The sequence below is a fragment of the Phaseolus vulgaris genome, chromosome 2, assembly GCF_051622355.1.
Source record: "Phaseolus vulgaris cultivar YP4 chromosome 2, ASM5162235v1, whole genome shotgun sequence".
NCBI classification, from domain to species: Eukaryota; Viridiplantae; Streptophyta; class Magnoliopsida; order Fabales; family Fabaceae; genus Phaseolus; species Phaseolus vulgaris.
Genome location: NC_143499.1, coordinates 18,180,199 through 18,208,124, shown reverse-complemented (window position 1 = coordinate 18,208,124; position 27,926 = coordinate 18,180,199). Strand labels below are relative to the sequence as shown.

Genomic DNA, 27,926 nt, shown 5'->3' with positions numbered 1-27,926 from the left:
CCATGGAAGCTCATAACATCTCTTACATTTTACGAGGTTAGCCACTCTTGGATGACTTTGATTTTTTCGAGTTTAAGATTTATCACTTTCAACTATCCAAAAAGACTAACTTAAGGATTGAAGTATCTTCCTCTTACACAACCATCCTCTATAGAAGAAGACCATCAACATTACAAAGAGGACATCTTGAAAGAGAGAACTAAACATGTAAGAAATTATAAAGATAATATCTTGAAAGAGAGAACTAAACATGTAAAAATCTTGAAAGAGAGAACTAAACATGTAAAAATATTACAAAGAAAAAGAGAACTAAATATGTAAAAAATCTTGAAAGAAAGAGAGAACTAAACATGTAAGAAAGAGAGAGAGAAGTATGTAAGGAAACATTCTGCCTCATATATTTATATATTTTTGTACAATAATAAGTTATCATTTATATACTTACTGTTGTAATTTTGATTGATTAGTTATGTGAAGGGTTAAAGATTCAAAATATTATTTATATCGAAGAAAGTTAGAGTTTAGGAAGGATATTAATATATTTGATTTATTATTTATGGAATTTAAAAATAATTTATAATTAAAAAAATAATAAAAGAAGCATGAGCGACGAGCACAGAGGAAGTGAACCTAGAAGAAGTGAGAGTAGTATTTGATAAACCTACGAATTCCAATGCGCCGTCATACGCTAGTGGTTCACCTGCGCGGATGGACCAATTATATTGGAACTAATTCGTAGAAGTCGCGTTGAAATGCACCTTTTGAGCTTAAGATATAATATACCTGCAAGCCACTTTACGTGAATTGTCGCAGAAACTTGGGACCAACGCAATTCCGAAGACGACACTCATGACGACGCAAACAAATCCCCAACGAAATCACCAAGAAGGTTCCAGAACCACGCGCGTCATGGCTCACCTCAGAGACTCTGTCATTTCTCAACTCAAGAAACTCGACCCTTCGCTTTCCCCCCACGTGCGCCACTCCTCCCTCATCGAACGCCGCCTCGGAGATCTTTTTCCCGCGTTCCACACCCCAACGCACCCTCCTTATGCCTTGGTATCTTTATCGTTTCTTTTTCTGTTTTGTTTTTCGCATTTCGGAATCGTAATGCTCTACATTTACGTTACTATGTGTGTGTGCGGTGTTTTTTTCTAGATGATACGTAGTGCGATATTAGGCTTGGAGGATGGGACTGGGTCGACGGAGGAGGCGATATCGGACTTCATCAAGAGGAAGTACAGTGATTTACCGTGGGCTCATGCGAGGATTCTGGCTCTCCAATTGGGAAAGCTTTGTGAGTTAGGGGAGATTGCGCGCGTTTCGGGTTGGAGGTATGTGCTCAAGGTGGAGGATGAAGTGAATGAACAATGTGAGGGTAGCGAGAAGAAGAAGAGGGACAAACGGAAAAATAATAAACGTGGTGCTGAAGAAGAATGTAAAAAGAGACTGGTTCTAGTGGTTGGACAACAAAGTCAACAACACCAGGAAATAGAACCGCAAAAGAGTTTAACAGAGTCACAAAATCAGGTAATGCAGTATTTGGTAGAATCTTGATTTTGATGTGGTTGGTTTTTGTTTTTTTGGGGAGGGTTTAGGGTGTGACCCACTATCTGTGTTTATAGAACGGATTATACACTCTCTTTTTCAAATGATCATTTGGTAGTACTATTTTTTTGTGTTTTTGCTGTCTTGTTATATTTTAATTGGGAAAGGTCATTTTTGAATCTCTTGACCTTTTGTCTCTGCATGGTCACATGCTAATGCCAACCCCTGTTCCAAACCAGTCCATGATTCTCTTTTTTCAATTTTCAATCTGTTTTACTCAATCTAGCAATTTATATTATAATGGCTAGCTTGCTGAGAGTCATAATATAAACACAAATTAAAAGAAAATCCCCCTAAAACATGTTCCAAGCTATGCTTCCTTTCAACATTGTAAACCCGCTTTATTACTTTTGTTTCCCTTCGTTTTTTTAACCTTGTGAGAGTCATTGATGTCAATAGTTTATTAAATTATTCTTGAAAGGTAACAGTAAATGCGAATCCTTTGTCCGTGGATTATATAAGTTCTAAAAGATTTTGTCAAAACAGGATTCCAGGTTGCATTGGGAAACAGCTTGTTCCTCCCAGCCAACAGCACTGAAGTCCATACCAGCAGCTGCTAACCCCTTATCACCTGCACAATTGCAACTGCAAAGGGCTTGTAATTGGACTTCAGAAAGTAATTCGGATGCAGTAGGCAAGATTTCGGGTTCATTATCTTTGAATGTTGAGGTATGCAAGCAAAAGACCCTGATGACTGTGCATCATCATCAATCCAGCGAGGGGGAGTCGTTGTTGCCCTCATGTGATACTACTGTTGCCGAGCAAGATCCAAATGAAGAGAAAACTGATGAAAGGTGCCCATCACAACCCCGAGGTCGAGGTACAAGTCCGGGTTGTAGGCTACGCAGAAATGCCAATTGCTTCAATGAGAGGATACAGGCACATGATCAAGCTGAAAATCTGATGTATTCCTCACATTTAAACAAAACAGAACCTAGTTCTTCATCCCAGTCAGCAGCACCTAAATCTCCAGTTAATCCATTGTACGATTTTGGGCAGCAATTGTTGGTTCCTACTTCAGAAGGGTATCCGAAGTGCATAATGTCTGCAGAAATAAAATTACCTCCACCACAGGTGCAACATGAAGTTTCTTCAGATATTGATTTAGGTAGATTGTCCACAAGCAAAGCTTCGTCAACTTTAGGAAATGTTCACGATGATCAACCCCAGCATTACAATGAAGGAAGTTTTAAAGGGAACCTAGACGAGGACCCTATGTCCAAGGATTATGAGCAGAAGCCTCCCAAACGTCCCAGAGGAAGGCCTCGAAAGTTTCATACTGTAGCAAACCGTGCAGTAGTGTCATTGTTGCCTTCAGATGATGGCAATCTTCACGAAGATAAGTCAAATATAAACGACATGGAGAAGCAGGATGAGTATGGCGGGGGTAGAGGTTTAGGGAGACTTGGTCAAGGTAGAGGTAAGGGCCGACCTCCTAAACTAATTATCAAAAAAGCTAATCAATGTGACGAGCAGTTACAACAAGGCCAAGTTAAGCAGCTTGGTCGAGGTAGAGGTAGAGGTCGTCGTGGCAGGCCACCAAAACTTAATGAAAATCCAATCCAATGTGAGAAGCAGTCACAACAAGAAGATCAAGAGCAGCAGCATGGCCGAGGTAGGGGGAGTGCCCCTAAACTGATTCGGAATACAATCAACAATGAGGCACAATTATCAGAAGTTCAAGCTAAACAGCAGCAAGTTCGAGGTCGAGGCCGCGGAAGGCGTCCTAAGCCAAATCAACATAGAAATCAATTTGAGGAGCAATTACAATCTCAAGACCAAGCTCAAGGTTTGGTGAACTCTCCTAGTTCAGCGAGGAATGATAACCAAAGTTTGGAGCAGAAGCAGTTGAATGTAGAAAGTCCGGCTAGGCGTCATGAATCAGAGTTAGGAGAGTCAAAGTCACCTGCAGGGTTAAGGCTGGTATCGGAATCAAAATATGGGTCGGGTGAGTTGTTCCCGTCAAACGTTGAAGCAAACGAGAACCCTTGGCGGTTAGTGCCAGTAGCACGTCAAGTTCAAGGTAGTGGTGGATGCTGGCCACTTGGGCAATATCAGAAATAGAATCGAGTTATCAGTACTTCAAATACAAGCATGACAATATCAGGACAGGGTCTCCTAATTCACTCTGCAAGTTTATGGAAGCATAAAAAACCAGGTAATTTAAAACCACTCATGATAACCGTCTGGGTCTGTCGGGAAAAGTTACTCTAGCTGATCCCTTTTCTCAGTAGGTATATTTTGTTACATGCAAGTTTGATAGATTCTTGTAGCTCTGCGTGTCTTTTTCCCTTGGTATTGATAGTGGAAGTAATATTTTTAAATATTCTTATGTCATATCAGTCCGGGCCTCCGGCGTAAAAGCTTCTTCTCTTTTAGACGAACCTATCTACAAACGTGAGTCATGAAAACCATCATTAGAATTCGGTTCTCTATCACCCTATGTTTCGATGAGGAACAATAAAGCTGCTGAAGATTGCTATTGACCAAAAACTTAAGGTACTTGTGATCGATGTGGCTTGAGGGGCAGGTAGAAGACGGTGTGTTTGTGTGTTAAAGCATGTTAACTACGGAATTTTGTTTTTTGTATACATAAAATAAATGAATTTTGCCATATACCTTTTCTCCGGGCTAACGGGCAGGGGAGGGTAAGAGTTCCCCGACCTGAGTTTCAATTTCCAATCTTTAATTCATTTTGATCTGTTGAAGGATACTCTTAGTAAAGTGAAGTCTCCTTTTCATAGTAAAGTTGGTGATAAACAATTGGTTAATAGGTGTTTTGGTTGATCAAGTATTCAATTCATTCTTAGTAAGATCTGAAATTTTATTATCCTTGTATTCATTATTGGGTTGTTTTTCTCTTTTCTTAGAAAAATTTACACCTTTGTGTAATTTTTTTTTTGAAAATTTCCGAAATGGGTATATTTAAAAAAATTGCCCTCGTGAATACTTTCACATACATAACTTTATAAGAAGTCATGCTATTGAAAATCAACGGTGTATTTTTTTATATAACTTTGTATTTATTTTCTATAGTACTATTTTGTTTTTATTGTTTCACCACAAGAAAATGAGGTTTTGAAGATACTTAAAAACTCTTTTAATGATGGTGAACTTGTTAGTGGAATGAAATTTTCAATGACAATTTTGAACCGTTTATATATGTGTGGGACATATGAACTACCATTTATATGGTGTATTTTTTTTAAAAAAAAAAACCACTTTTATGATAATATCATTTTATTTTATATTTTTTACCTTAATTAAATAAACCTGCTTTAGATCTAAATTCATTCATAATTAATAATTTTTTAGATGTGGGTTCAATGTAATTTATAATTGTTCTTGCTGGTAGACTTTGTTGTCAGTTGACTCTAGTGACAAGTTCTAGTTTTGATCTGTCTCTTTTGCAATCTGTTCTACATCTTGTTGCACTTGAATGCAGCTCTGTTGAAATAGCGGGGGTACCTCAGTAAAAGGCTTACTAGAATTTAAAAATAATTTATTTTCAGTCTTAAAAACAACTTTTACCTGGGGACTCAAGCCCCTTTTATAGTTTATCTCTTGTAATAGCTTTGTTTCATGAGAATCTAATCTCAACTGAAAGCAACATTTTGTTTAGAGGCGCTTCTTTCAAGATGCTTTAACAAAAAGAAATCTTATCTCTAAGGAGTGCACAAAATAATAACAGGACAATTACCTGCCAGCAAGGCATCAACTCATGCGCCAACAACATGGGAATATTCTGCTTACGTGAGCACCCTACTCATGGTGCAACGTTATCTTTGTCACGAATGTCACTTAACCACTATGTGTCCTAGAACACACGTACTTAAGTTAAAAGAAACAAACATTTACTTGACCTAGGCTCCATAAGTTCTATACGTACCCCTAGGTTCAAAAATACCCTTTACTAGTGGCTGTAAAGGCTAAATTGTACCACAACGGTGTTAGGGATGGATATTTAATGAGTTTTGAAAGGATATGATGTTTGAATGACTAGGAGTGACCCTTCAAAGGTCATTTCAAATGTCACTTGAGTTAAGAAAACGTTTGGAATTTTAAGGATAGTTTGCCAAAGAAGAATAACATTTCAACTTCAGGATAAAATGATGACTAGGCTCTACACCGTCTCGATTTGAGCACATGAAGTTTATGGACCGTAGTAACATACTATCGAGTTTTAGAAAACATCTACTCGATTTTCCACTTTGTATTAAAATTGTTGATGAGAAAGACATTACACACAAATATAGAAAAAAAAGTTTAACCAACTAAACACTTGGATTGACAAAAGATAAGTCATCCCCTATAAATTATAAATGTATTATGACCAAAAGTAATTTTATCCTTAATGTTCTTGACTACTACATAAATCTCTCAAGTAAACAGTGATCCAATAATCTATTATGTTAAACAATAAATTTACACCATAAAAATACTTAAAAGATAATTCCATAAAATAGCACTATAGAAATATTCCGATTTTTTAATATAATTATTTCATTTAATCCAATGAAGGTCTATAGAAAATAAGTAACATAGCGGTCAATGCATACACACATGGAGTCAACTCGACGACCCCCACCTCTTTATTCCTGAAGCCACTATCTATCTCTCTTCTTCGGTTTTGTTTTATTTTCTGTCGGTATCAAACCCAACGTTTTTCCATACTATAGCCATTGCTATTATAAGTTCAGCCCTTCAATTGTCTACATTACCAATTCTATCTCCAAGACTGCACATTGAAATATACGCCACCAGATGATGGACTTAGCAACCCACAAGTCCCACTTCATCAAAAACCATTTCCTTCTCTTCTTCTGCTTATTTCTATGCCTGTCTGCTTCACAATCAAGCTATTCATTCCCCAAAGAAGCCCACCCCAGCAGGTCTGGTTACCTTCCAGTCAACCCTGCTTCTGCTTCTGCAATTTTCTACGCCTTCTATGAAGCCCAAAACTCCACTCTGCATCTCTCCCAAACCCCACTTCTCATTTGGCTCCAAGGTGGCCCTGGCTGCTCCTCCATGCTTGCCAACTTCTATGAGCTTGGACCCTGGCGAGTCACCCAATCCCTCACCCTTCAACGCAACCCTGCTTCTTGGAACAGAATTTTTGGCCTTCTTTTTCTTGATAATCCCATTGGATCTGGCTTCAGTGTCGCCTCAACCCCACAAGAGATCCCAAAAGATCAAAACGCCGTTGCCAAACACCTCTTCGCTGCTATAACCAACTTTCTTCAACTGGATCCTCTTTTCAAGCATCGCCCTATTTATATTACTGGAGAAAGCTATGCTGGGAAGTATGTGCCTGCAATTGGGTACTATATATTGAAGAAAAATGAAAAGTTGGAGGCTTCCGAAAGAGTGAATCTGGGTGGTGTAGCCATTGGGGATGGGTTAACTGACCCCGAAACTCAAGTTGCGTCTCATGCAGTGAATGCTTATTATGCTGGATTGATCAATGAGAGGCAGAAGAAAGAGTTGGAAAAAGTTCAATTGGAAGCAGTTGCGTTGACCCAAATGAGGAATTGGAGTGAAGCAACAGATGCGAGAAGCAGGGTGTTGGGGATGTTGCAAGAGATGACAGGGTTAGCTACTTTGTATGACTATACAAAGAAGAGACCGTACGAGGATGATTTGGTGGAAGGATTGTTGAACATAGGGGAGGTGAAGAAGGCCCTTGGGGTGAATGAATCGTTTGTGTATGAGATATGTAGTGATGTTGTTGGGGAGGAATTGCATGATGATGTGATGAAAAGTGTGAAAGATATGGTGGAATACTTGGTGAGGAGGAGCAGGGTGTTGTTGTATGAAGGTTTGTATGATTTGAGGGATGGTGTGGTTCAAACAGAGGTGTGGGTGAAGACAATGCAATGGGAAGGGATAGAGAAGTTTCTGAATGCTGAAAGGAAGATATGGAAGGTGAATGGAGAGCTTGCTGGTTATGTACAGAATTGGAAGTCTCTCACCAATGTTGTGGTTTTGGGAGCTGGTCATCTTCTGCCCACAGACCAGCCTCTTAACTCTCAAGCTATGATAGAAGACTGGGTTCTCCAAACGGGTTTCTTTAAAAGCGTGTAGCAGGAAAATGCATAAAAAATTCCACTTAGTTAAACGAAACTCACTAGTGAGTGAGAGTGCGAATACTAAATTATGACCTTGAAGAATATAATTGCAAGAACTGTATTTCCTACTGAATAAGTGATTTTTCATAGTCCAGACGAATGGCTTGACAGGCTTTGCTTTTAAGCAAGTTTAGTAATTGTTCTTTTCTTCTCAAATGTCCCCCCTCCCCCTTAATTCTTTGTGATGATTCTACAATATTTAGCTATGGAGAGTTTCCAATTTCATTAAAGGACAAAAATTACACGAAAAAATGTCTGTAAAAGAAAAAATGAGGCGGAGTGCCATTGGGTTAATGCTAAAATAAACTTATAAACTCTAGAGAGAATTTTAGAAAGGATGTACATTTGTGTTTTTTTTACCATTATGTGCAATTTATGATGAAATTATGGGAATTGATTGATTTGAAAATATTTGCAAGAACTAATAATTTCTCTTATGTAAATAAAACTTTAAATAAAGAAGGTTATGTTTATTGAACACAATTTTACCTTCAATATTAAAATAAAATACAAATTGTGAACGTAAAGAAGTTGTGCTCAGTGAGTATGACTTTGATTTAATTTGGTTAATCACCTGTTAGGAGACGACGCAGGTGGACTATCATCATCGTTGTCTTTAACTTGGTTGTACTCATTTGGATTTTCAGATCATTGTGAAGTCATTGTGAGCTGATAACAATGCATGAATAATATTGGATATGTAGAGGGTGATGTTATTGTGAAAGTGGCAAATATTTTGATGGACCAACAAAAATATCTGGCTGAGATGACATGTTGTGGTGATGATCCATATATATGAACAATTGAGTTGGTTAAAGACTAGACTGACCAAAAGATTATTGTTGAAATTGTTCAACATTAGAAAAAGATCCAACATGATGATGATATGGTTGTGAATGTGGCTGTTCAGTCTCACGTGACATGTTATTTTGTTGCAAAAATAATTGATAATTTAGGATAAATAAAGGAAAAATATTAAATAATTTGAAAAATGAACTAACATCGTTGTCAAATTTTGGTTGTAAAGGTGATATGTAGTAGATAATGATAGAAGAAGGCTAAGCTCATGCCTAAGTTCAGGCCCAACTACTAGGTCCATGGCAAGGAAGATACAAGAAGACTGAGACTCTGCTACTGATGACAGAGAAATTTTCCTATACACGTTCAAAAATGCCATAAACCTAGTGTAAAGTAGAATTTATTTTCTTGTCAAAAGTAGAATAGGAATACTTGTAATATTTTTTAATTGTAATTAGGGTTGAAAAAGACATCTAAAAACCAACCTAGGTTAAGTCATGTTTGCCTTGTGACTCCAAAATAGGCGTCACTTTTCAAACCCTTTATTTTTTAAATTCCCACCAATTCTCTTGTACAATGGCCGGAGCGCTAAGCGACATAAATGGGTGCTTGACTCATGAATTTTCAAGATTAAAGAAAAGAGTGAATTGCTGCCAAGATTGCATGCTTTCCCACTCTCTTGTCTTGCCTCTCTAGGATAGACACCTTAATCTTCTTCTTCACCTTCTCCAATTGATATGGCCCAATCAATCACTCTCCCTACCTATCATGCACCTTCAAGGAAACCATAGCTCCATTGGAGCCACCTTAATCTTCTTCTTCACCTTCTCCAATTGATATGGCCCAATCAATCACTCTCCCTACCTATCATGCACCTTCAAGGAAACCATAGCTCCATTGGAGCCATCCTTGTCCGTCACTTTCATTGAGCTTCCGCAATCCACCACAAAAATTCAAACGAAATGAAGGCAATGCTATCAAATAATATGTCGGATGTACCATTGCATGGGTGTTGTACTGTCATATGTTGAACTAAATTCCTTGAATTAGAATGTTATGTCAGCCATTTTATATTGTTATCCATTTTTCATGATATTGTGGTCAATATTTATTAGTTCTTACTCTTATGTCTTCTTAGTGAAGCTGATCAAGATTTAATTGGTCAATTGGAATACTTTTTCGAAACCTAAACTGTCGCATAACCCGATCACTTTGGTGAAATTCTACTATTGCAAAACAAATAAAAGGAACAACCACCAACTTACTAGTGAAAGATCAACAATAATTAAGTGTCTTATTTCGTCACTTTAATAAGGAGTCCACAAAAGCTCCCAAAAAATGTCGTTAACATCAGTAACGAAAAATTATATGTAATTGTGTTTTCCTTTAGAACCTCTTTAGGTTGTAGGTGATCACATGTTTTATGTATTTGGTTAATTGTACTTGTAGTTGTGTTTGTCCTTTGTGTTGTCCAATACCACCTACCATAAACATGAATGTAAGGTGACTTCAAACATAAAAGTAAAAAAAATATAAGGTGACTTCAAACTTTATAAACATATTATTGATCAAGGATGATCTTGAAGCTTTGATGTCTCCAAATCCATGGTGTTTGATGGAAGGCTAGAGTTGCTGCTTGTGTGGGTGGGTTTTGGGTAGATTAATGTGTAATCCACTCTTTGTTTGAATCTAAAACAGTTTGGAATCAAAACCTTTTAGAAAAAAAATGTTTTATAAAGAAGTGGAAAAACAACCAATTATTTTATCGTTTCAATCGGTTGTTTGATACTTAGAGGTTTTTGAAAAGGGTTTGAAGCTGTTTGACTTGGTTGACTTTGCTGTCAAACCAATTCAATCGGTTGTTTCGAGAATTCAACTGATTGTTTGTTGAAAATCCATAACAAAATTTCTTTTATGTTTGCAAATCAACTTTAAATGTTTTCTAACTGAACAAACTCCTACTTTAAATGTTTTAACAAACTTTTGAAGTATTTAAAGAGTTTGTTATACATTCTTAAAGTTTGATAACAATTTTGAGACATTTGTGAAAGTGTGAAAACAGATTTGAGTTTTCAAGATTTTCATTCAAGCTTTATGGTTTTCTCAAAGAAGTGGAATAGGATTGCTGTAATCTTTTGATTTGATCTTCATCAGGTGTAATCCTTTTTGTATCTCTTGTATTTCTGAATACGGGTGTGTAAGTGTAGAATCAGAGGGTGTTCTAATTTTTGTGGTGTTTGTGTGCCAAAGGAAGTGTGTGACTTGAGGTGTTCAAGGTCACTTCTTTGGTGGTGTGTTTGTAATCTGGATTTTGATTGCAGAGTAGATACCAGTGGTTTCTAGGGACTAAATGTAGCTTTTGGGATAAAAGTGAACCAATATAAATTGCTTATGTGCTTTTCTCTTACTCTGAACTCATTTAAATTTTGCTTTTATGTTGTTTTTAACTCTACTTATATAAGCAACTGGTTGATTCTCTGATAATCAACTTAAAAAGTTTTTGATTAATTGCTTTCTGAATTTCTATATCTATGATTCTGCTTTGAACTTCTTTATACCTTCAAAGTTTGTGAAAACATTTTATAAACAATTCACCCCCCTCTTGTTTAAGACCATATATTCTAACAATTGGCATCAAGAACTTAGTACTTGAAAAATATTCAAGTTTGATCCTAAAAATATTTTTCTTATGGCTGAAAAAATACTCTTTGGGGAGGGTGCTTCAATAAACAGACCACCTTTGTTTTGTGGTTTGAATTACCAATTTTGGAAGGTACGTATGAAGATCTTTGTTGAATCTCTTGATAAAGGAATATGGGATGCAATTGAAAATGACCATTTTATTCCTAAGCTTGAAAATGATGGTGTTTCTATTGAAAAACCTTGGTCCCAATGGACTGATGCAGAAAACAAAAGAGCAAAGTTTGATTGGATTGCAAAAAATATTATCACCTTTGCCTTAAATTCTGATGAGTTTTTTAGGATCTCTCAATGTGGATATGCTAAGGAGATGTGGGATACTCTAGAAGTAACTCATGAAGGAACGAATGATGTAAAAATGGCAAGGAAACATACTCTAATCCAAGAGTATGAGATGTTTAGAATGCTTAAAGGAGAATCAATTGCGGATGTGCAAAAACGGTTCACTCATATTATCAATCACCTCATGAGTCTTGGAAAGGTCTTTGACAAAGAAGAGTTGAATATCAAGATTCTAAAATGTCTTGATAGATCTTGGCAACCTAAAGTCATGGCTATCTCAGAATCAAAGGACTTGACATCTTTGACTACAACCTCCTTGTTTGGAAAGCTTAGGGAGCATGAGTTGGAGATGAATAGACTCAACATTCAAGAGAGTGAAGATAAGCATGTGAGAAACATTGCTTTGAAAATTACCAAGCACAAGAACAACCAAGTTTCAAGTGATGAGAGTGAAGGAGAAACTCTTAGTTTGTTGTCAAAAAAGTTCAGCAAATTCTTGAAGAAGATCTGCAACAAAGACTCCAATAAAGAAAGGTATGGTAACAAGAAAACTAGTGATTTTAATGCTAACAATTATACTTGTTATAGTTGTGGAGAATAAGGGCACATAAAGGCCGAATGCCCAAATAAAGAGAAGAAGTCAAGTAAGAAGAAAAAAAGCAAAATATAAAAGAGCCTACATTGCTTGGGATGAAAATGATGTCTCTTCATCAAGTTCCTCATCAAGTGAAGATGAAGAAGCTAATCTGTGTTTGATGGCCAAGGAAGAGGATGATGTAAGTAGTGTAAGTTCTTGTACTTCTTTAAGTGCTGAAAATTATAGTCAACTTCTTCAAGCTTTTAAAGAAACACATGATGAAGCTAACCGATTGACATTCTTGAACAACCGATTGAAAGGGTTGAATAATTGGCTTGAAAATAGATTCAAGGCACTGGAAAAAGAGTTGGAGAATTAAAAAATTGATTTTGAAAATCTAGAAATGCTTTACAAGAACTCTTCTTGCAAGTGTGAGTCACTTGTTTGTGAAAATTGTGAATCTCTTGAAAAGAAGGTTCACTACCTGTGAAAACTGTGGATAGGCTTTCAAAGGGTAAATCCAACGTTGAGAATGTCTTGGCATCTCAAAATTGTGTTTTTGGAAAAGCAGGTTTAGGTTTTAATCCACAGAGCAAGAAAAATGAGTTTTCAAAGTCTTTTTTCAAAACTGCCAGAAAAACAACCGATTGAAAAATCGAAACAACCGGTTGTTACATGTTTTTATTACATGAAGAGAGGCCACTCAGTTAGATTCTGCAATATTAGGAAATATTCTGTTCCTAAAGGTATTATGAGATGGATTCCTAAGAATTTTGAGGTTCCTCATGATAAAGTTAATGGCAAAGGACCCACATTTGTAAGGGCACCAAATCTTGTTGCTTGAATTTCTCTTTTGTAGGTAAGTTTGAAGGAAAAAATGGAGATGTGGTACTTTGACAGTGGTTGTTCTAAACACATGACTGGAGATAAATCTAAGTTTGTGAACATCAATTTCAAGCAAGAAGGACATGTGACTTATGGAGACACCAATAAAAGAAAGATTCTTAGAAGAGGCACCATTGGAGACAAGAACAACTTCTTGGTTCATGATGTCCTATATGTGGATGGTCTCAAGCACATCATTCTTAGTATTAGCGAGTTATGTGATAAGGGTTATCAAGTAACCTTCAAGCCCAACTCTTGTGAGATATGCCTACCCAATTCAAAAGAAATAATGTTGATTGGTAAAAGGATCAACAATGTTTATCTTTTTAGATATCTCTTATCCTACATCTATTGGCTGTCTTCTTTCAAAACATGATGAATCTTGGTTATGGCATAGAAGAATAACTCATATTCACATGCATCATTTGAATAAATTGATATCTAAAGATCTTGTAATAGGATTACCCAAACTCAAGTTTGAAAAAGATCATTTATGTGAAGCATGCCAAAAAGGGAAACAAATTAAGCATTCTTTCAAATTGAAAAATATTGTTTCTACTTCAAAACCCCTTGAGCTACTGCACATGGATTTATTTGGTCCTTCAAGAACCACGAGTCTTGGTGGAAACTACTATACACTTGTTGTTGTTGATGAATTTTCTAGGTACACATGGACACTATTCTTGGAGTCAAAGAGTGAGGCATTCTCTGCATTCAAGAAGTTTGCCAAAAGACTGCAAAACTCTTGCTGCAGCAACATCTAAAATGAAAAATTCAGCACCTTTTTATGAAAAGCTGGGAATTTTTCACAACTTTAATGCACCAAGAACTCCTCAACAGAATCGGGTAGTGGAGAGGAAGAACATGTCTCTTGAAGAACTAGCAAGAACCATGCTAAGTGAATATTCCTTATCCAAGTATTTTTGGACTGATGTAGTGAGCACTTCTTGTTATATGATGAATAGAGTGCTTATAAGGCCAATCTTGACGAAAACTGCATATGAGCTTTTCAATGGAAGGAAGCCAAACCATAGTCACCTAAAAGTGTTTGGATGCAGATGTTTTATTTTGAATAACGAGAAAGAAAGTCTGGGCAAGTTTAATGAAAAAGCAGACAATGGCATCTTCATTGGTTATTCTTCAACTAACCATGCCTATAGAGTCTACAACAAGAGACTCATGAGTGTGGAGGAGTCTGTCCATGTGGTGTTCGATGAAATCAATCATACAGATCAGGGTTCTACAAAGAATTATGCAGAAGAAGATGAGCAGAACATCATTATGCAGAAGCTGGAATCCTGCCCAGAAAAACAATTGATTGATTCTATGAAACAACCAGTTGAAATTATGCAACAGGAAGAGCTGCCAAAGGAGTGGAAAATTCCAAGGGATCTTTTAGTGGAGAACATCATTGGCAGATACAAAAGGGTGTTTCTACACATAGTGTTGTCTCTAACTACTGCAAGCATATGGCTTTTGTCTCCCAAATTGAACCTAAGTTAATTGAAGAAGCTCTCAAGGATGATAAATGGGTAGCTGCCATGCATGAGGAACTGCATCAATTCACAAGAAATGATGTCTGGTTTCTTGTTCCAAGGTCTGACTAGATGAACATCATTGGATGCAAATGGGTTTTCATAAACAAGTTGGATGAATCTGGAGTAATTACAAGGAACAAGGCAAGGCTTGTGGCTAAATGTTATAATCAAGAAGAAGACATAGATTATGGTGAAACCTTTGCTCCAGTTGCAAGATTAGAAGTTGTAAGGTTGCTGCTAGCCTTTGCTTGTATGAGTGGATTCAAATTGTTTCAAATGGATGTTAAGAGTGCTTTCCTCAATGGAATCATCAATGAGGAAGTCTATGTTGAACAACCACCGGGATTTGAAGATCATCAACATCCTAACCAAGATTTGAGTTTTCAAGATTTGCATTCAAGCTTTTTGGTTTTCTCAAAGAAGTGGAATATGATTGTTGTAATCTTTTGATTTGATCTTCATCAGGTGTAATCCTTTCTATATCTCTTGTATTTCTGAATATTGGTGTGTAAGTGCAGAATCAGAGGGTGTTCTGATTTCTGTGGTGTTTGTGTGCCAAAGGAAGTGTGTGACTTGAGGTGTTCAAGGTCACTTCTTTGGTGGTGTGTTTGTAATCTGGATTTTGATTGCATAGTAGATACCAGTGGTTTTTAGAGACTGGATGTAGCTCTTCGGATAAGAGTGAACCAATATAAATTGCTTTTGTGCTTTTTCTCTTACTCCGAACTCATTTAAATTATGCTTTTAAGTTGTTTTTAACTCTGTTGATATAAACAACCGGTTGAATTGCAAAAACAACCGGTTGATTTTCTGATAATCAACTTAAACAATTTTTGATTGATTGCTTTCTGGATTTTTATATCTGTGATTCTACTTTGAACTTCATTATACCTTCAAAGTTTGTGAAAATCTTTTATAAACAATTCACCCTCATCTTTTTTAAGGCCATATATTCTAACACATATTGGATAAATCAAATAAATAACCTTTTCTCAAGTGGGAAACCAAGTCCTGCGACAATATCTTTAGCACTTAACGGCTCAATAGTCGAACAAATGCATGTAATGTGTTCCCAAGTCTAATACTACAAAATTAACATGTAGCCTTAGATGTTGTCCTGATTGAAGTCAATTCCATTATCTAGCACATGATACAAACATGCCAATATAGTTGATCCCAACTATATAGTTTGACACATAATTCAAGTAATCCAATAATTTGACACATATTCTAGTGTAATTAATGATTCTCTAAGTGGAAAAGGGAAGGTATGGGTTTCTATCCTCCACCTCTACAATATTGTTGTGAACAAATGGTGGCCGAAGTTAATATTCATAAATGTCAACAAATGGCCAAATCCAACATCATGAATTAAATTTTCACTCATTTGTCAAGTAGGTAATAATGCACTAGCACTACATTTAGAAATGTGAAAGAAAAACACAAGTAGTGAGGGTCCAAATGAGGAAGCCTAAATTTTCTACAATTTTATTCGTGAGGCAAAACATGAACTTTACGCTGGTCGTGAAAGATTTTTCACTCAATTTTTCATGATTTGACTATATTTATTATAGTGTTTTAACGGGTGGAGCAATGATTCATCCACCAACCTCTTACAATGATTGAAAGAAGTCATGCCCAACTTAGATATTCTAGGATCTTTCAACAAAAGAAATGCTTTGATTAGTGATTTAGGCCTCAATTATAAAAAGATTGATGCATGTCCAAATGATTGCATGTTAGAAAGAGCGTGAGACTAACAATGTTTGCAATATCTGTAAAGCTTCCCAATGGAAGGAGTTCGCTTAGATCAATTTAGAAATTTAGCAACCAAAATACGATAATAAAGGCCTTGCATAAATTTTAAGACGTTTTCCATTGATTCCTAGACTTCAAAGGATATTTATGTGATAAAAAAATAGAGTCAATGGGGTGGCATGAAGAAGAACATTCAAAGGATGGGAAAATGAGTCATCTCGTTAATCGTGAAACTTAGAAGGACTTTGATAGACTTTATTTTGATTTTTCTATTGCACCACACAATGAACACTTGGTTTAGTAAGTCATAGTTTCAATCCATTTAGAACTAACTATTGTCATATCACACCATACATGGTTTGTCACGATGGTAGTATAACTTTCCACCTTGCTTGTACATGAAACCTCAACATACAATGTTATCATTGTTGATTCTTGGTCCATAATCATTAGGAAATGATATTGATGTTTAACATCAATCATTGATTGAGGAGTTAAAAGACTTGTCAGATGTAGGGGTAGAGACATATGATGCTTCAAAAAATAAAACATGTCAAATGCATGTAACATATTGGTAGACTGCTTTGTATATGTTATGTTGTAAGCTTAGAGTATTAAACAGAACTTATCACATGTGCGTTGCAATTATGACACACAATCATCCTACCTAAAACATATAAGATGTGTTATGTATATCATAATGTTTTTTTACCAATGAGTCACTATTAAAGAACCAAGAAAAAGTTCTTTAATGTAAAGAAAGAACTAAGGCTTACACCATATGTGTTAAGAGGAAAAAACATTCTAAAAATCTTAAAAGATTCCATGAATGAATTTGGAAAGAATAACAAAAAGAAAAGTGATGGTTTATGTCACAAAATTTCTAACTACCTTGTTGGGCTCAAAATACATTATGTCACAATTTTGATGAATGTACAGTGAAAAAAAATGTGACAATATTATTGGCATCCTTTTGGACCTTTTGAGGAAGAAAATAATATAATGTTAATGCTTACTATGATTTGGAAGATATGTGTGTTAGAATGTATGACAAAACAAGAGGGGAGGTCAATTGTTTTCACAAGATTTTCGCAAAGATGGGAAGTAGAATGAAAAGATCTATAAAATCAATCAATTGATTTTTCTGTTCAACTGGATAAATTATCAGATTAACAAATCTTTATGAAAAATCAACCAGTTGTTTTATCGAAACAACTAACTATTTGCAGCAGAAAACAAAGAACATAGTTTAAAGCAGTATATCAAAATAAGGAAAGAAAGATTTGTTAGAATGGATGGCTTTAAACTAGAGGGGGGGTGAATGGTTTAAAGAGGATTTTCGTAAACTTTTAAAACAAGAATGAATTTATCTCAGAAAACTATTGATAAGAAATTCAGTTTACCAAAAACAACAAACAAAATAAGCACAACCAGAAAAACAATCGATTGTTTCACAGAAACAATCGGTTGTTTATACCAGCAAGCAACAATTAAAACTGATTTAAAGAGATAGAGATAGAGAGATTGTACACAGATGTTTATACTGGTTCACTCCAAACCCAGAGCTACATCCAGTCTTCTCAGAACCCTGAGGAAATCCACTAAGGAATCACAACTTGATCACTTACACAACAACCAAGAGAATGACCTTGAACACCTCAAGAAACACACTGTCCTTGGTCAACACAACAACACCAAGATTGTTGATCTTGATCCCCTTAAGAACACACAACCAATCTTAGCAAACACAGAAACGAAACTTGTTTTTCAGAGAACAAGGATTACACTTGTTACAGAAGATAATTTGAAATCAATACAAGCAGAATCCTATTCCACAGACTTTGACTAATCACAAACTCTTAGTAATCTCAGCTCTTTGAAAAACTCAAAAACTCTTAGTGAAAACTTGTCAAAGATTGATTGTCAAATCTGTTTTTCTGAATTTATTCAAAGATGTAGTTTGTTATCAAATCTTAACAAACTCTTAAATTGCATTAAAAGATTGGTCAAAACATTTAATGACTGGAGCGTAAGCAGTTAAATCATTTAAAGCTCAGTCAAAGATAAAACAGTTTTTCTGTTATGGTCCCAAAACAAACAATCGGTTGTTTCCTCGAATCAATCGGTTGTTTTGGTTCTTAACAGTTCAACCATTTGAAAAACAATTTTCAATCTTTTTCTCAAAACACCTAAGTACAAACAATCAGTTGTTTCGACAAATCAATCGGTTGTTTTAACTTAGATTGAAAACATTTTACTTTCACAAAGATTGAGATGCTTATGCTTTAGATTTAATCAAAGGGTGGATTACAAAACTCAAACTACCCCAGAACTATACTAAACTTGCACAACAACACCAAGCACAACAAAGGCTTCAACATCCTTCAAAGGATTTGGATTCTTCAAAGCTTGAACCCTAAACCCTGAAAAACTCATCAGAATTTAAAGCAGAGGTTATAATATTTTTGGCAATGCAATCGAATTTGGCCTTTTTGCTTTATTATGCATCAGTCCATTGAGACCATGGTTTCTCAATGACAGATCCATCATTTTTAAACTTTGGGACAAAAGGACCATTTTCAATTGCATCCCAAATTCCTTTGTCAAGAGATTCCATAAATATTTTCATTTTTACTTTCCAAAACTGGTAATTCAAACCACAAAACAAAGGTGGTCTGTTAATTGAAGCACCTTCCCCAAAAGATAGTTTATCAGCCATTAAAAAATATTTTTAGGATCAACTTGAATAACTTTCAAGAACCAAGCTCTTGATGCCAATTGTTAGAATGAATGGCTTTAAACTAGAAGGAGGATGAATTGTTTAAAGAGGATTTTCGTAAACTTTTAAAACAAGAATGAATTTATCTCAGGAAACTATTGATAAGAAATTCAGTTTACCAAAAACAGCAAACAAAATAAGCACAACCAGAAAAACAATTGGTTGTTTCACAGAAACAATCGGTTGTTTATACCAGCAAACAACAATTAAAACTGAATTTAAAGAGTTAGAGATAGAGAGATTGTACACAGATGTTTATACTGGTTCACTCCAAACCCAGAACTACATCCAGTCTTCTCAGAACCCTGAGGAAATCCACTAAGAAATCACAACTTGATCACTTACACAACAACCAAGAGAATGACCTTGAACACCTCAAGAAACACACTCTCCTTGGTCAACATAACAACACCAAGATTGCTGATCTTGATCCCCTCAAGAACACACAGCCAATCTTAGCAAACACAGAAACGAAACTTGTTTTTCAGAGAACAAGGATTACACTTGTTACAGAAGATAATCTGAAATCAATACAAGCAGAATCCTATTCCATAGACTTTGATCAATCACAAACTCTTAACAATCTCAGCTATTTGAAAAACTCAAAAACTCTTAGTGAAAACTTGTCAAAGATTGATTGTCAAATCTGTTTTTCTGAATTTATTCAAAGATGTAGTTTGTTATCAAATCTTAACAAACTCTTAAATTGCATTAAAAGATTGGTCAAAGCATTTAAGGACTGGAGCGTAAGCAGTTAAATCATTTAAAGTTCAGTCAAAGATAAAACAGTTTTTCTATTATGGTCCCAAAACAAACAATCGGTTGTTTCCTCGAATCAATCGGTTTTTTTGGTTCTTAACAGTTCAACCATTTGAAAAACAGTTTTCAATCTTTTTCTCAAAACACCTAAGTACAAACAATCGGTTGTTTCGACAAAACAATCTTTTGTTTTAACTTAGTTTGAAAACATTTTACTTTTACAAAGATTGAGATGCTTATGCTTTAGATTTAATCAAAGGGTGGATTACAAAACTCAAACTACCCTAGAACTATACTAAACCAGCACAGCAACACCAAACACAACGAAGGCTTCAACATCCTTCAAAGGATTTGGATTCTTCAAAGCTTGAACACCACTTGGTTCAACAAGATTCACACAAAGAGATTTATAATGATTCACTCTTAACCAAGAGCTACATCCAATCCTCAGTTTACCATTGAGAATTTACTATGCAATTAAAACTAGATTACAAAACACACCAAGAATGTGGATCTTGAACCCCTCAAGAACAACACCACAGTTTCTAGAATCACTTTCTGAAACTGTCTTACACACAATTACATTATTCAAAGAAGGAAATTGAATACACTTGGGTTTTTCAAAGTAGTAGAAGAATTGAATAGAAAACCTAGATCCTACTTCACACACAAGCAATAATCCAAAAGCTCTTGATCTTCTATTGAAAATGTTTTTGATAAAACTCATTTTCTTTATTTTCAAAAGATCACAAAATAGTCTTTATATAGAATTTTAAGAAGTTGTTAAAACTATTAGATATTAATTGAAAGCAATTAGAAACATTTAAAATCAGTTTGGATATCATTATAGAATTATGTTTGAAAACAGTTGATTGATTTTAAAATAAACAGATTAATTTTTCTTTTCTGTTAAAGATTTTACATAAAACAGTCATTTCTTTTATCGAAATAACTAACTGTTTTTGCCTCACAGAGAAGAAGAAACAAAACCAATTTATTTCAAAACCTTTGAAAAACACTAAGTACAATTCAATCGGTTGTCATGAAAAATCATTTGGATGAAAAGTTTGTTGTAGTCACCAGATTTTGAACAACATATTTTTCAACTGATTGAAAGCTCAAAACAACTGACTAAAATTAACACAATTTTTAGAAAACACCTCTTTCAAAAGAGATTAAGAATCAAGTGAACTTTGATTAATACAAGATATTAATTGACAACTCAAAATCTACTAAATAACACACACAAATACAACACTAAATTCTTCAAGTCTTCAAAGAAGATGTGGAAGCATCAAAGCACCTTGTTCAACAATGTGGACTAGAAAGAACCTTCATCCATGTGAGATGGGTGGAGGTTGTGCAAAATTTACAACAGTCCATTTTCCAGTGAATGCACATGAAAGTAATTTTTTTTGCAGTGTTTTGAAGACGGCTAAATTATTAAATATATCAAATTGTGTGTAAGTTAGTACTAAGAAATATATAATTACAAAAGTCATGATGCACATTCATGTTGCATTATTTCTTAGAAGTACGAATTAGAAGCATTAGTAAAAAAATATTGTCAATAGGGAAGGTGTAGTTCACTCTAGAAGGGGGTTGAATAGAGTTCAAACTCTAATAAAAACTTGTAAAACAAACAAGCACAAAGTCCAACAACTAATAGATAAAGATAAAGAGAGAAGTGGACACCAAATTTATATTGGTTCACCCCTCAACAAAGGTTACATCTAGTCTCATTGAGCAACTCATTCAAGAACCTTTCATTAACACAATATTCTTACACCTCTTCAGGTTACAAAAATATTTTGAACCTCTTCAGGTTCACACATTATATTCTCAACCTCTGCAGGTTCACCAAGTATTCTAACCTCTTCAGGTACATAAAGTATTTCAACCTCTCCAGCTTAAATATCCTAATCTCCCCATGAGATTAAGGACCTCTCAATACAATGAGAAAAACTCTTGTTCAGAGGGATCAATAAAACATCTCTACAAAACATTTTTTTGTACACTTTTGTATATTGTTTCTATACAATTCGATGTTGTGTTCTTCACCGTTAAGGTCTTTATACAGGCCTCTGAATGTGTGTGTTGCGACTTTAGGGTTTTTTCATTCTTCATGTAGCTATTAGATGCTATAAGGAAATTATTGCTCTGATTGATCTTTGTGTGTAAGGATTTTCAAAACTTTCTTTATCTTCCTCTAATATGAACATTGACACTTTGATCTTCATAACTTTGAGTAACAGCTCAATCTGTCACATTATTATTCTTTTTTAATGCGTTAAACGCTAAATATGGAAACTTTTTCTCTGAAGTAATATGCACGTTCTTGAGTCTTTATAAACATTTCAAGATGTTTCTTTAATTGTATTTGATTATAATGTTGAAGTTCTAATTAGTTTTATCTTAAATAATTTCTTCTTCTGCAATTTTCCTGATCTTCCACGTAGTATACGTTCAATATGAAAATATTGACTTTTGATGAAATCTTTGTTTCAAATGCTTTTTGCATATATATGAACTCTATCCATTGAGCTTTGATCATCTTTGGACTTGGATCTCTCTAATTTTGCATTCTTCATCTTCTCTTTTGTATTAGACGTTGAAATAGGAAAGTTCAGATCTTCGTATTTAATCTCTTGAAAATCTTCAGAGTTCTCCGTCTATTGTATTCCTTTGTTTGAATTATTATTAAACTTCTACAATCAATGCCAACAAAATTCTTGTTGCTTTTCTTTGTTATTTTCCCATTAGATGTTGGGAATGAAAACTTTGACATTCGACTTTAACTCGCGTATTTAATATTCTTTGATAATTTATAGGAACAAAATAAGTGTATGTGAATATTATAATTTATTATTTGATTTATGGGCATCATTGAAAAAATATCTTTCAATATCTTCAAATACTCAAGACTTTATATATATTTCACATTTAAATCATTTTCAAATCACATTTAAATCATTTTCAAATTGTTTCCTAGTTAATAATAAATCAGAACATTTGAGGCATAATTACTTATAACCTAGATATTATTCATTTAATCATATTTTGAAAAACTTTGATATAGAAATAATTCAAATTCTGTTTTTTGAAAACTGTAAAATACTGTTTACTCAATTTTTTCTCAATAGTAATTTAATTCCAATAATCTTATTTGAAAAATATAATTCAAGAATATCAAATAAGATTTATAATTGTATAGGAAATTTCATAAATCATTCAGATAATAAGATGGTTAATATGAAACTTCCCTGACGTAGTGGTTCGTTTAACACGTTGAAGATGCTTGCAACGTCTGATATGTGCAATCTTCAACATTCGTCTAATGCTTGTAAGTTTGTGCATATGCCTTATGCTGCCTAACGGGTTCATTTGATATTATTCTCGAACGGGTTTGGAGACCTGGAGAACGATTGCTCCTGCTGACGTGTCCGGTCAGTTTCACACTCTTGACGCTCCTCGATGTGTTCGCCTTCCTTGTCGTCCAACTCCTCAGGCGGGTGGGATACCTGCAGAAGGCACTCCAACGCTCAAGTCAGTGGAGTATCGACACTCGGTTGTCAGAGTACTGTAGATAATGACGTATCTTTCTTCTTGAAATGTGTGTTATTTATATTACCTCAATGAGCATTCACTGTTGGGCCAGGTTAGGGGGTTGGTTTGCGATTAGGGTTGTGTTAGGTCACTCTTAACCATGGATTAGTCTCGCTAATCCGGTCAACCTTTGACTTGAGCCTTATGTGTCGGTCGGTCACGTGTGCGACGTGATTGACTCTATCGTTTGGGTCACGGTTTGATACTCGAGCTGGCCGAGTTGGTGACTCGGCCGGTCGTACCAGTACAAATATGATATTCTAATGGATTCATCAACACTAGGATCATCTAATATAATCTTTGCTGAGAACGTGGGCATTTGTCTAACGCTTTGTTTTCCTTGTATGATCTAGTGAGTCTTACCCATCTTTTTTTTTTCTAAACTTATTCTACACATGAATAAGTTTTCGATATACCACAACATACCTTATTGTGTTTGTTATCATGAAATCATGTAGACGCTCAAATCATGAGATCGTCTGATGAATATTGGATCATCTGATGGATATTGGATCATCTGCGAACATAACAATTGGAACCAAACAAAAATATATGCATCGTATAATTTCAATAAACTTGCTAGAGTTCGTTGTAAATTGATATTAATATCACAATATGTTGCTATGTCTATTTTATTTACATCTAATTTGAAAATGCATTTTAATTCATATTTCTTTATTAATTTTCAATCTTTAATGAATGCAACTTGAAAATAAAAAGTTGGAAAAGAAGTGACCCATGTTCAGTTGCGGATGAAGGAAAACAAAATCTATTGTAAGTACTTTCTAATTTTATTATTATGTATAAAATATTAGTTTTTAGTCTTTATTGTATTTTTTTTATTAGACTAAACTTTAAGGTTCCATTCAAAATTTAAGTCAATATGTAAAACAAACATTTGAAATTTTGTTTGGAAAAGAAAAACCTCGACTGACTGCATTATTATGGAAGGAATATGACACCTACAACATTGAAAGAAAAAGAAATTGTTGTTATAAGAATATGTAGCTTAAATGAGTACCATGGGAAAACATCAAATGAAAGATATATAGGTAATGATGAAATTCATGCAAAAAAACAACACAATCTAGAAGTAAATGATATAATATGAATTAATGACACATGTTTTAGGTAAAGAAAGTAGTGCAATAATACCCCGTTCATTTGCATCAACTTATCATTTTGATTATAATTAATATGTATAATTAAAATTAAATTACTATTTAATGGGATTAAGCCATTGTCACTTATTATTAAATGTCTAGATGTTGCCACAATAATTCTATTTCACGACAAATCTTAGTAAAATATATAGTCTTGGAGTTACTTTACGATAATGAATTCCTAGACATTAGAATTGCAAATCTTACTAAAAGATATAGTTTTTTTCTTATTGAAAACTAGTTAAACATTTTTATTATTGTATAATACCCATTGAAGTGATAAGATGACTCTCTTTATTTTATTAAAATTACAATTTTTTTTTTATTTTTTCATTTTGGAGATGAAAATCATTTTGAAGAAGGATGATATTAGAATTTAAAATGTAGTGTAGAAACAATTAATGTTATATGATTTGTTAACTGATAATAGTTCTAATTTAAAAAGATTTATAGCTTTTTACATTGCGATTTTATAAGTAGACTATTTGGATTATGTTGTAAAACTTTGAATGTCATCATATATAAAAAATATTTTAATTATAAATTTCAATTTTTTTTATTTCTATTACATTAATAAAAAAAATGTTCATTTTATTTAACGTCTTAAAAGAATCCTATTAATATATTGTTTAAAAATAGAATGACCTAAATGTATAAACGAAATTTTACATAATATTGCAAAATTTATTTAAATGATTGCATTTTTTTTTTATATCTTTAGACTTAAAAAAAATGTTCCGTATAATGAATGACATAATGACATAAATATATAGGCCATAGGTATATAATCTTATTATTGTTGTAGATTCTAATCAACACTTAAAAAATATGTTGCCTAAAATATACAAAAAAATAATTTTACGAATGTGGAATTGTTATATATTTATAAGTAACGTTTTTAAAAGTATATGACGTAAAAAAAATTGATGCCTATTAATGTAGTCCACGACTACTAAGACCATGACTAGGAATTCACTCTCTAAAGTTTAAACAATAATTTTTATGGTTCATGTTACACATTGTTGAGTGAAGTCATTTTTGTGATAGTGCAATCCTTGAACTTGCTTGAAAATAAAAAGCTCAAAAGCAAGAGGCATGAAAGGTAGCATGTAAATCTCATATGATAAATGATGAGTTTTATGTTTTCACCATGAGAGAGGCTTCAAGAAGTTTGATTGGTAGTTTTGTTTTTGTTATAAAATAAATGAAGTTCACTGGAAAATTGAGAAATCATCTATCACATAAACAACAAAATAAAAAAGTCACCAAAGAGGAAAATACTTGATTCAATTAGAATGTGAATGAACTCCTATGGACCAACTTCACTAAAAATAAACTCATTTTCCTTTCACTAGTTTCAGAAAAGAAAAAAAAAACAAAGGTTACAAGTTAAAACGTTACTCTCTCATTAATGTGTCTATTTATAGGATACAACGGTAACAAAGTCCTCGTGAATCGTGACACATGTCAGGCAACAAAATATAACGTGGAATATGTATTTCAACACTCAACTACTTCCGCAGAACACATTAAACACTCTAGTTAGTTAGTAGTAGAAACAGTTGCATGAAAAATATACTTTTCCACCATACAGATTTTCAAGATGCAATGCATTAAATGAGAAGATCGTTACTGATATACAAGATTCTACTATCAAACGTCCTTACAAGATTGGATTTTATTAAACCAATTTTTAAATTTTAATGAAATTTTGTTGGATCTTGTGTGTATGAGAGAAAGAGCCTCTAAAGAAAGAGCTTTGTCTGTTTTGCTTTCCTCTGTTATGCAACCAATGAACATATTAGTGATTCACGTGAACATCGATAAAACTGTCCAAACAAAAAGAACAGCCTCTAAAGAAAAAACAGGAATTAGAAGAACAGTAAAACACTTGAACGTTTATTAACAATATTTATATTGAAAAGAATTGGTGTCTGATCTATTGGACCTGAAGGATAGCATTACAACAGAACAAGAAAATGTTGAAAAGAATCACCAACCAGTCAATCAACCTAAATTCAGCCTCTAGAACATCTAGCCATCTCCTAAGAACCCAAATTAAAAACAACTCATGTTTGGAGTCTGGAGATGCATACAACAGATCCATGCTACAATTACATTAGCAAAAAACAAAATACGAAACATAAACACTAAACATTAAAATAAAAAATCTGGAAAGAAACCATCAAAACTATCTATGAACAAATTAGAGTTCAATTTAATTCACACTGGTCTTCTGTTGTTGCTGCGGCCTTCAGTTATTCAACTCCTCCTAATTAACATGGTCGGAAGGGTTTGAACCCAAAGATGAAGATGAAGAAGATTCCCGCACAGCACATGCAACAACCTGTGCCCATTGCTTCAACCGAGTCTTCTTCAAAGCCAAATCATCCCCTACACAATAATCAACATAACAAAAACTGAATAATTTAACCATGAAATCAAATTTATCTAATCTTTTCCCCTCACAAAAGTGCCACATCAATCGCATTTTTTCCTCACGGTTGAGAATCACAACGAAACCATAATATCGGTAACAATTTTAAACTATTGTAATTTTACCAGTTACAACCACTTTACAAACTTCAAAACTCCATGGAATTTTCCGAAAAAAATAAAAATTGCCCACTGAATGAAATTCTAGCTTCGATCACACACATTCATACAAAAAGGACACTATGAATGATGACTACTCGAACTAATTTAAATTTAAGAACTTGTCATTGGGGAGTGATACCCAACTCAAATTTCAAACGAAAATTAGTCATAAAAAAGCTATCAATGAATTTGTAGAATGAAAAAACTGTTATGAATTAAATTTGTGTAATGACAAGCAATTGTGATGACAAAATGATTGAATTGATAAGAAGAGCTACCTAATATGAATTTACTAAGAGGGGAATTACCTGCATCGAAAATGGTGGTGGGGCTAGAAATGTCGCTATCGGAGACAAGGGAAGACGAAGAAGATGACCTAGAGAGGCTGTGGTGGTTGTACTGTTTATTAACAGCAAGGTATAGCTCCAAAGCGGGGATGGTATTCGACAGTTTCGGGTCAATTTCGACCGAACCGAATCCGAACCCTAGGTCGATGCACGCCTTCAGTTCGTCCATGTCGTCCTCCGAGAGGCTCTTGCTCGGCCGATGGCGCCGCCAGTTCTCGCCGCTCACGTTGTGGTTATCCTTCCGCCGCTGCCACGCCTCATCCCGGAGCATGTCCGGCGACCAAGACTGCTGTTTATAAAGTGGCCGCGGCGGCGCGTGAGTACGCCGTGACATGGTTCAGTGGTGAGGAAAAGTTTCTTTGTGCCACTATTGGTTGTGGCTGGTGGATACGTAATTATA

General features: G+C 34.5%; 3 protein-coding genes across 4 annotated transcripts; 2 read left to right on the top strand and 1 right to left on the bottom strand.

Moving 5' to 3' along the window:
* Positions 1–626: 626 nt before the first annotated feature.
* On the top strand, positions 627–4,421 carry LOC137810829 (uncharacterized). Of its 2 annotated transcripts, XR_011080974.2 has the most exons (4): positions 627–1,059; positions 1,159–1,530; positions 2,095–3,766; positions 3,952–4,421. XR_011080974.2 is itself a non-coding variant. In XM_068612291.2 (3 exons), exons 1-3 carry the CDS (start codon positions 850–852, stop codon positions 3,670–3,672), a joined length of 2,160 nt encoding a protein of 719 aa, XP_068468392.1. In that variant the 5' UTR covers positions 726–849; the 3' UTR covers positions 3,673–4,421. The 2 variants fall into 2 exon arrangements, 1 of the variants encoding a protein (XP_068468392.1); XM_068612291.2 differs by having other exon boundaries at positions 726–1,059; positions 2,095–4,421.
* Positions 4,422–6,098: 1,677 nt separating this feature from the next.
* LOC137810828 (serine carboxypeptidase-like 50) lies at positions 6,099–7,830 on the top strand. The gene has a single exon (XM_068612290.2). The coding sequence runs from the start codon at positions 6,373–6,375 to the stop codon at positions 7,690–7,692; it is 1,320 nt and encodes a 439-aa protein (XP_068468391.1). The 5' UTR covers positions 6,099–6,372; the 3' UTR covers positions 7,693–7,830.
* An 18,649-nt stretch (positions 7,831–26,479) lies between these two features.
* On the bottom strand, positions 26,480–27,926 carry LOC137810827 (uncharacterized). Its single transcript, XM_068612289.2, has 2 exons — positions 27,488–27,926; positions 26,480–26,975 (listed from the first exon to the last, which is right to left on the bottom strand). Exons 1-2 carry the CDS (start codon positions 27,858–27,860, stop codon positions 26,854–26,856), a joined length of 495 nt encoding a protein of 164 aa, XP_068468390.1. The 5' UTR covers positions 27,861–27,926; the 3' UTR covers positions 26,480–26,853.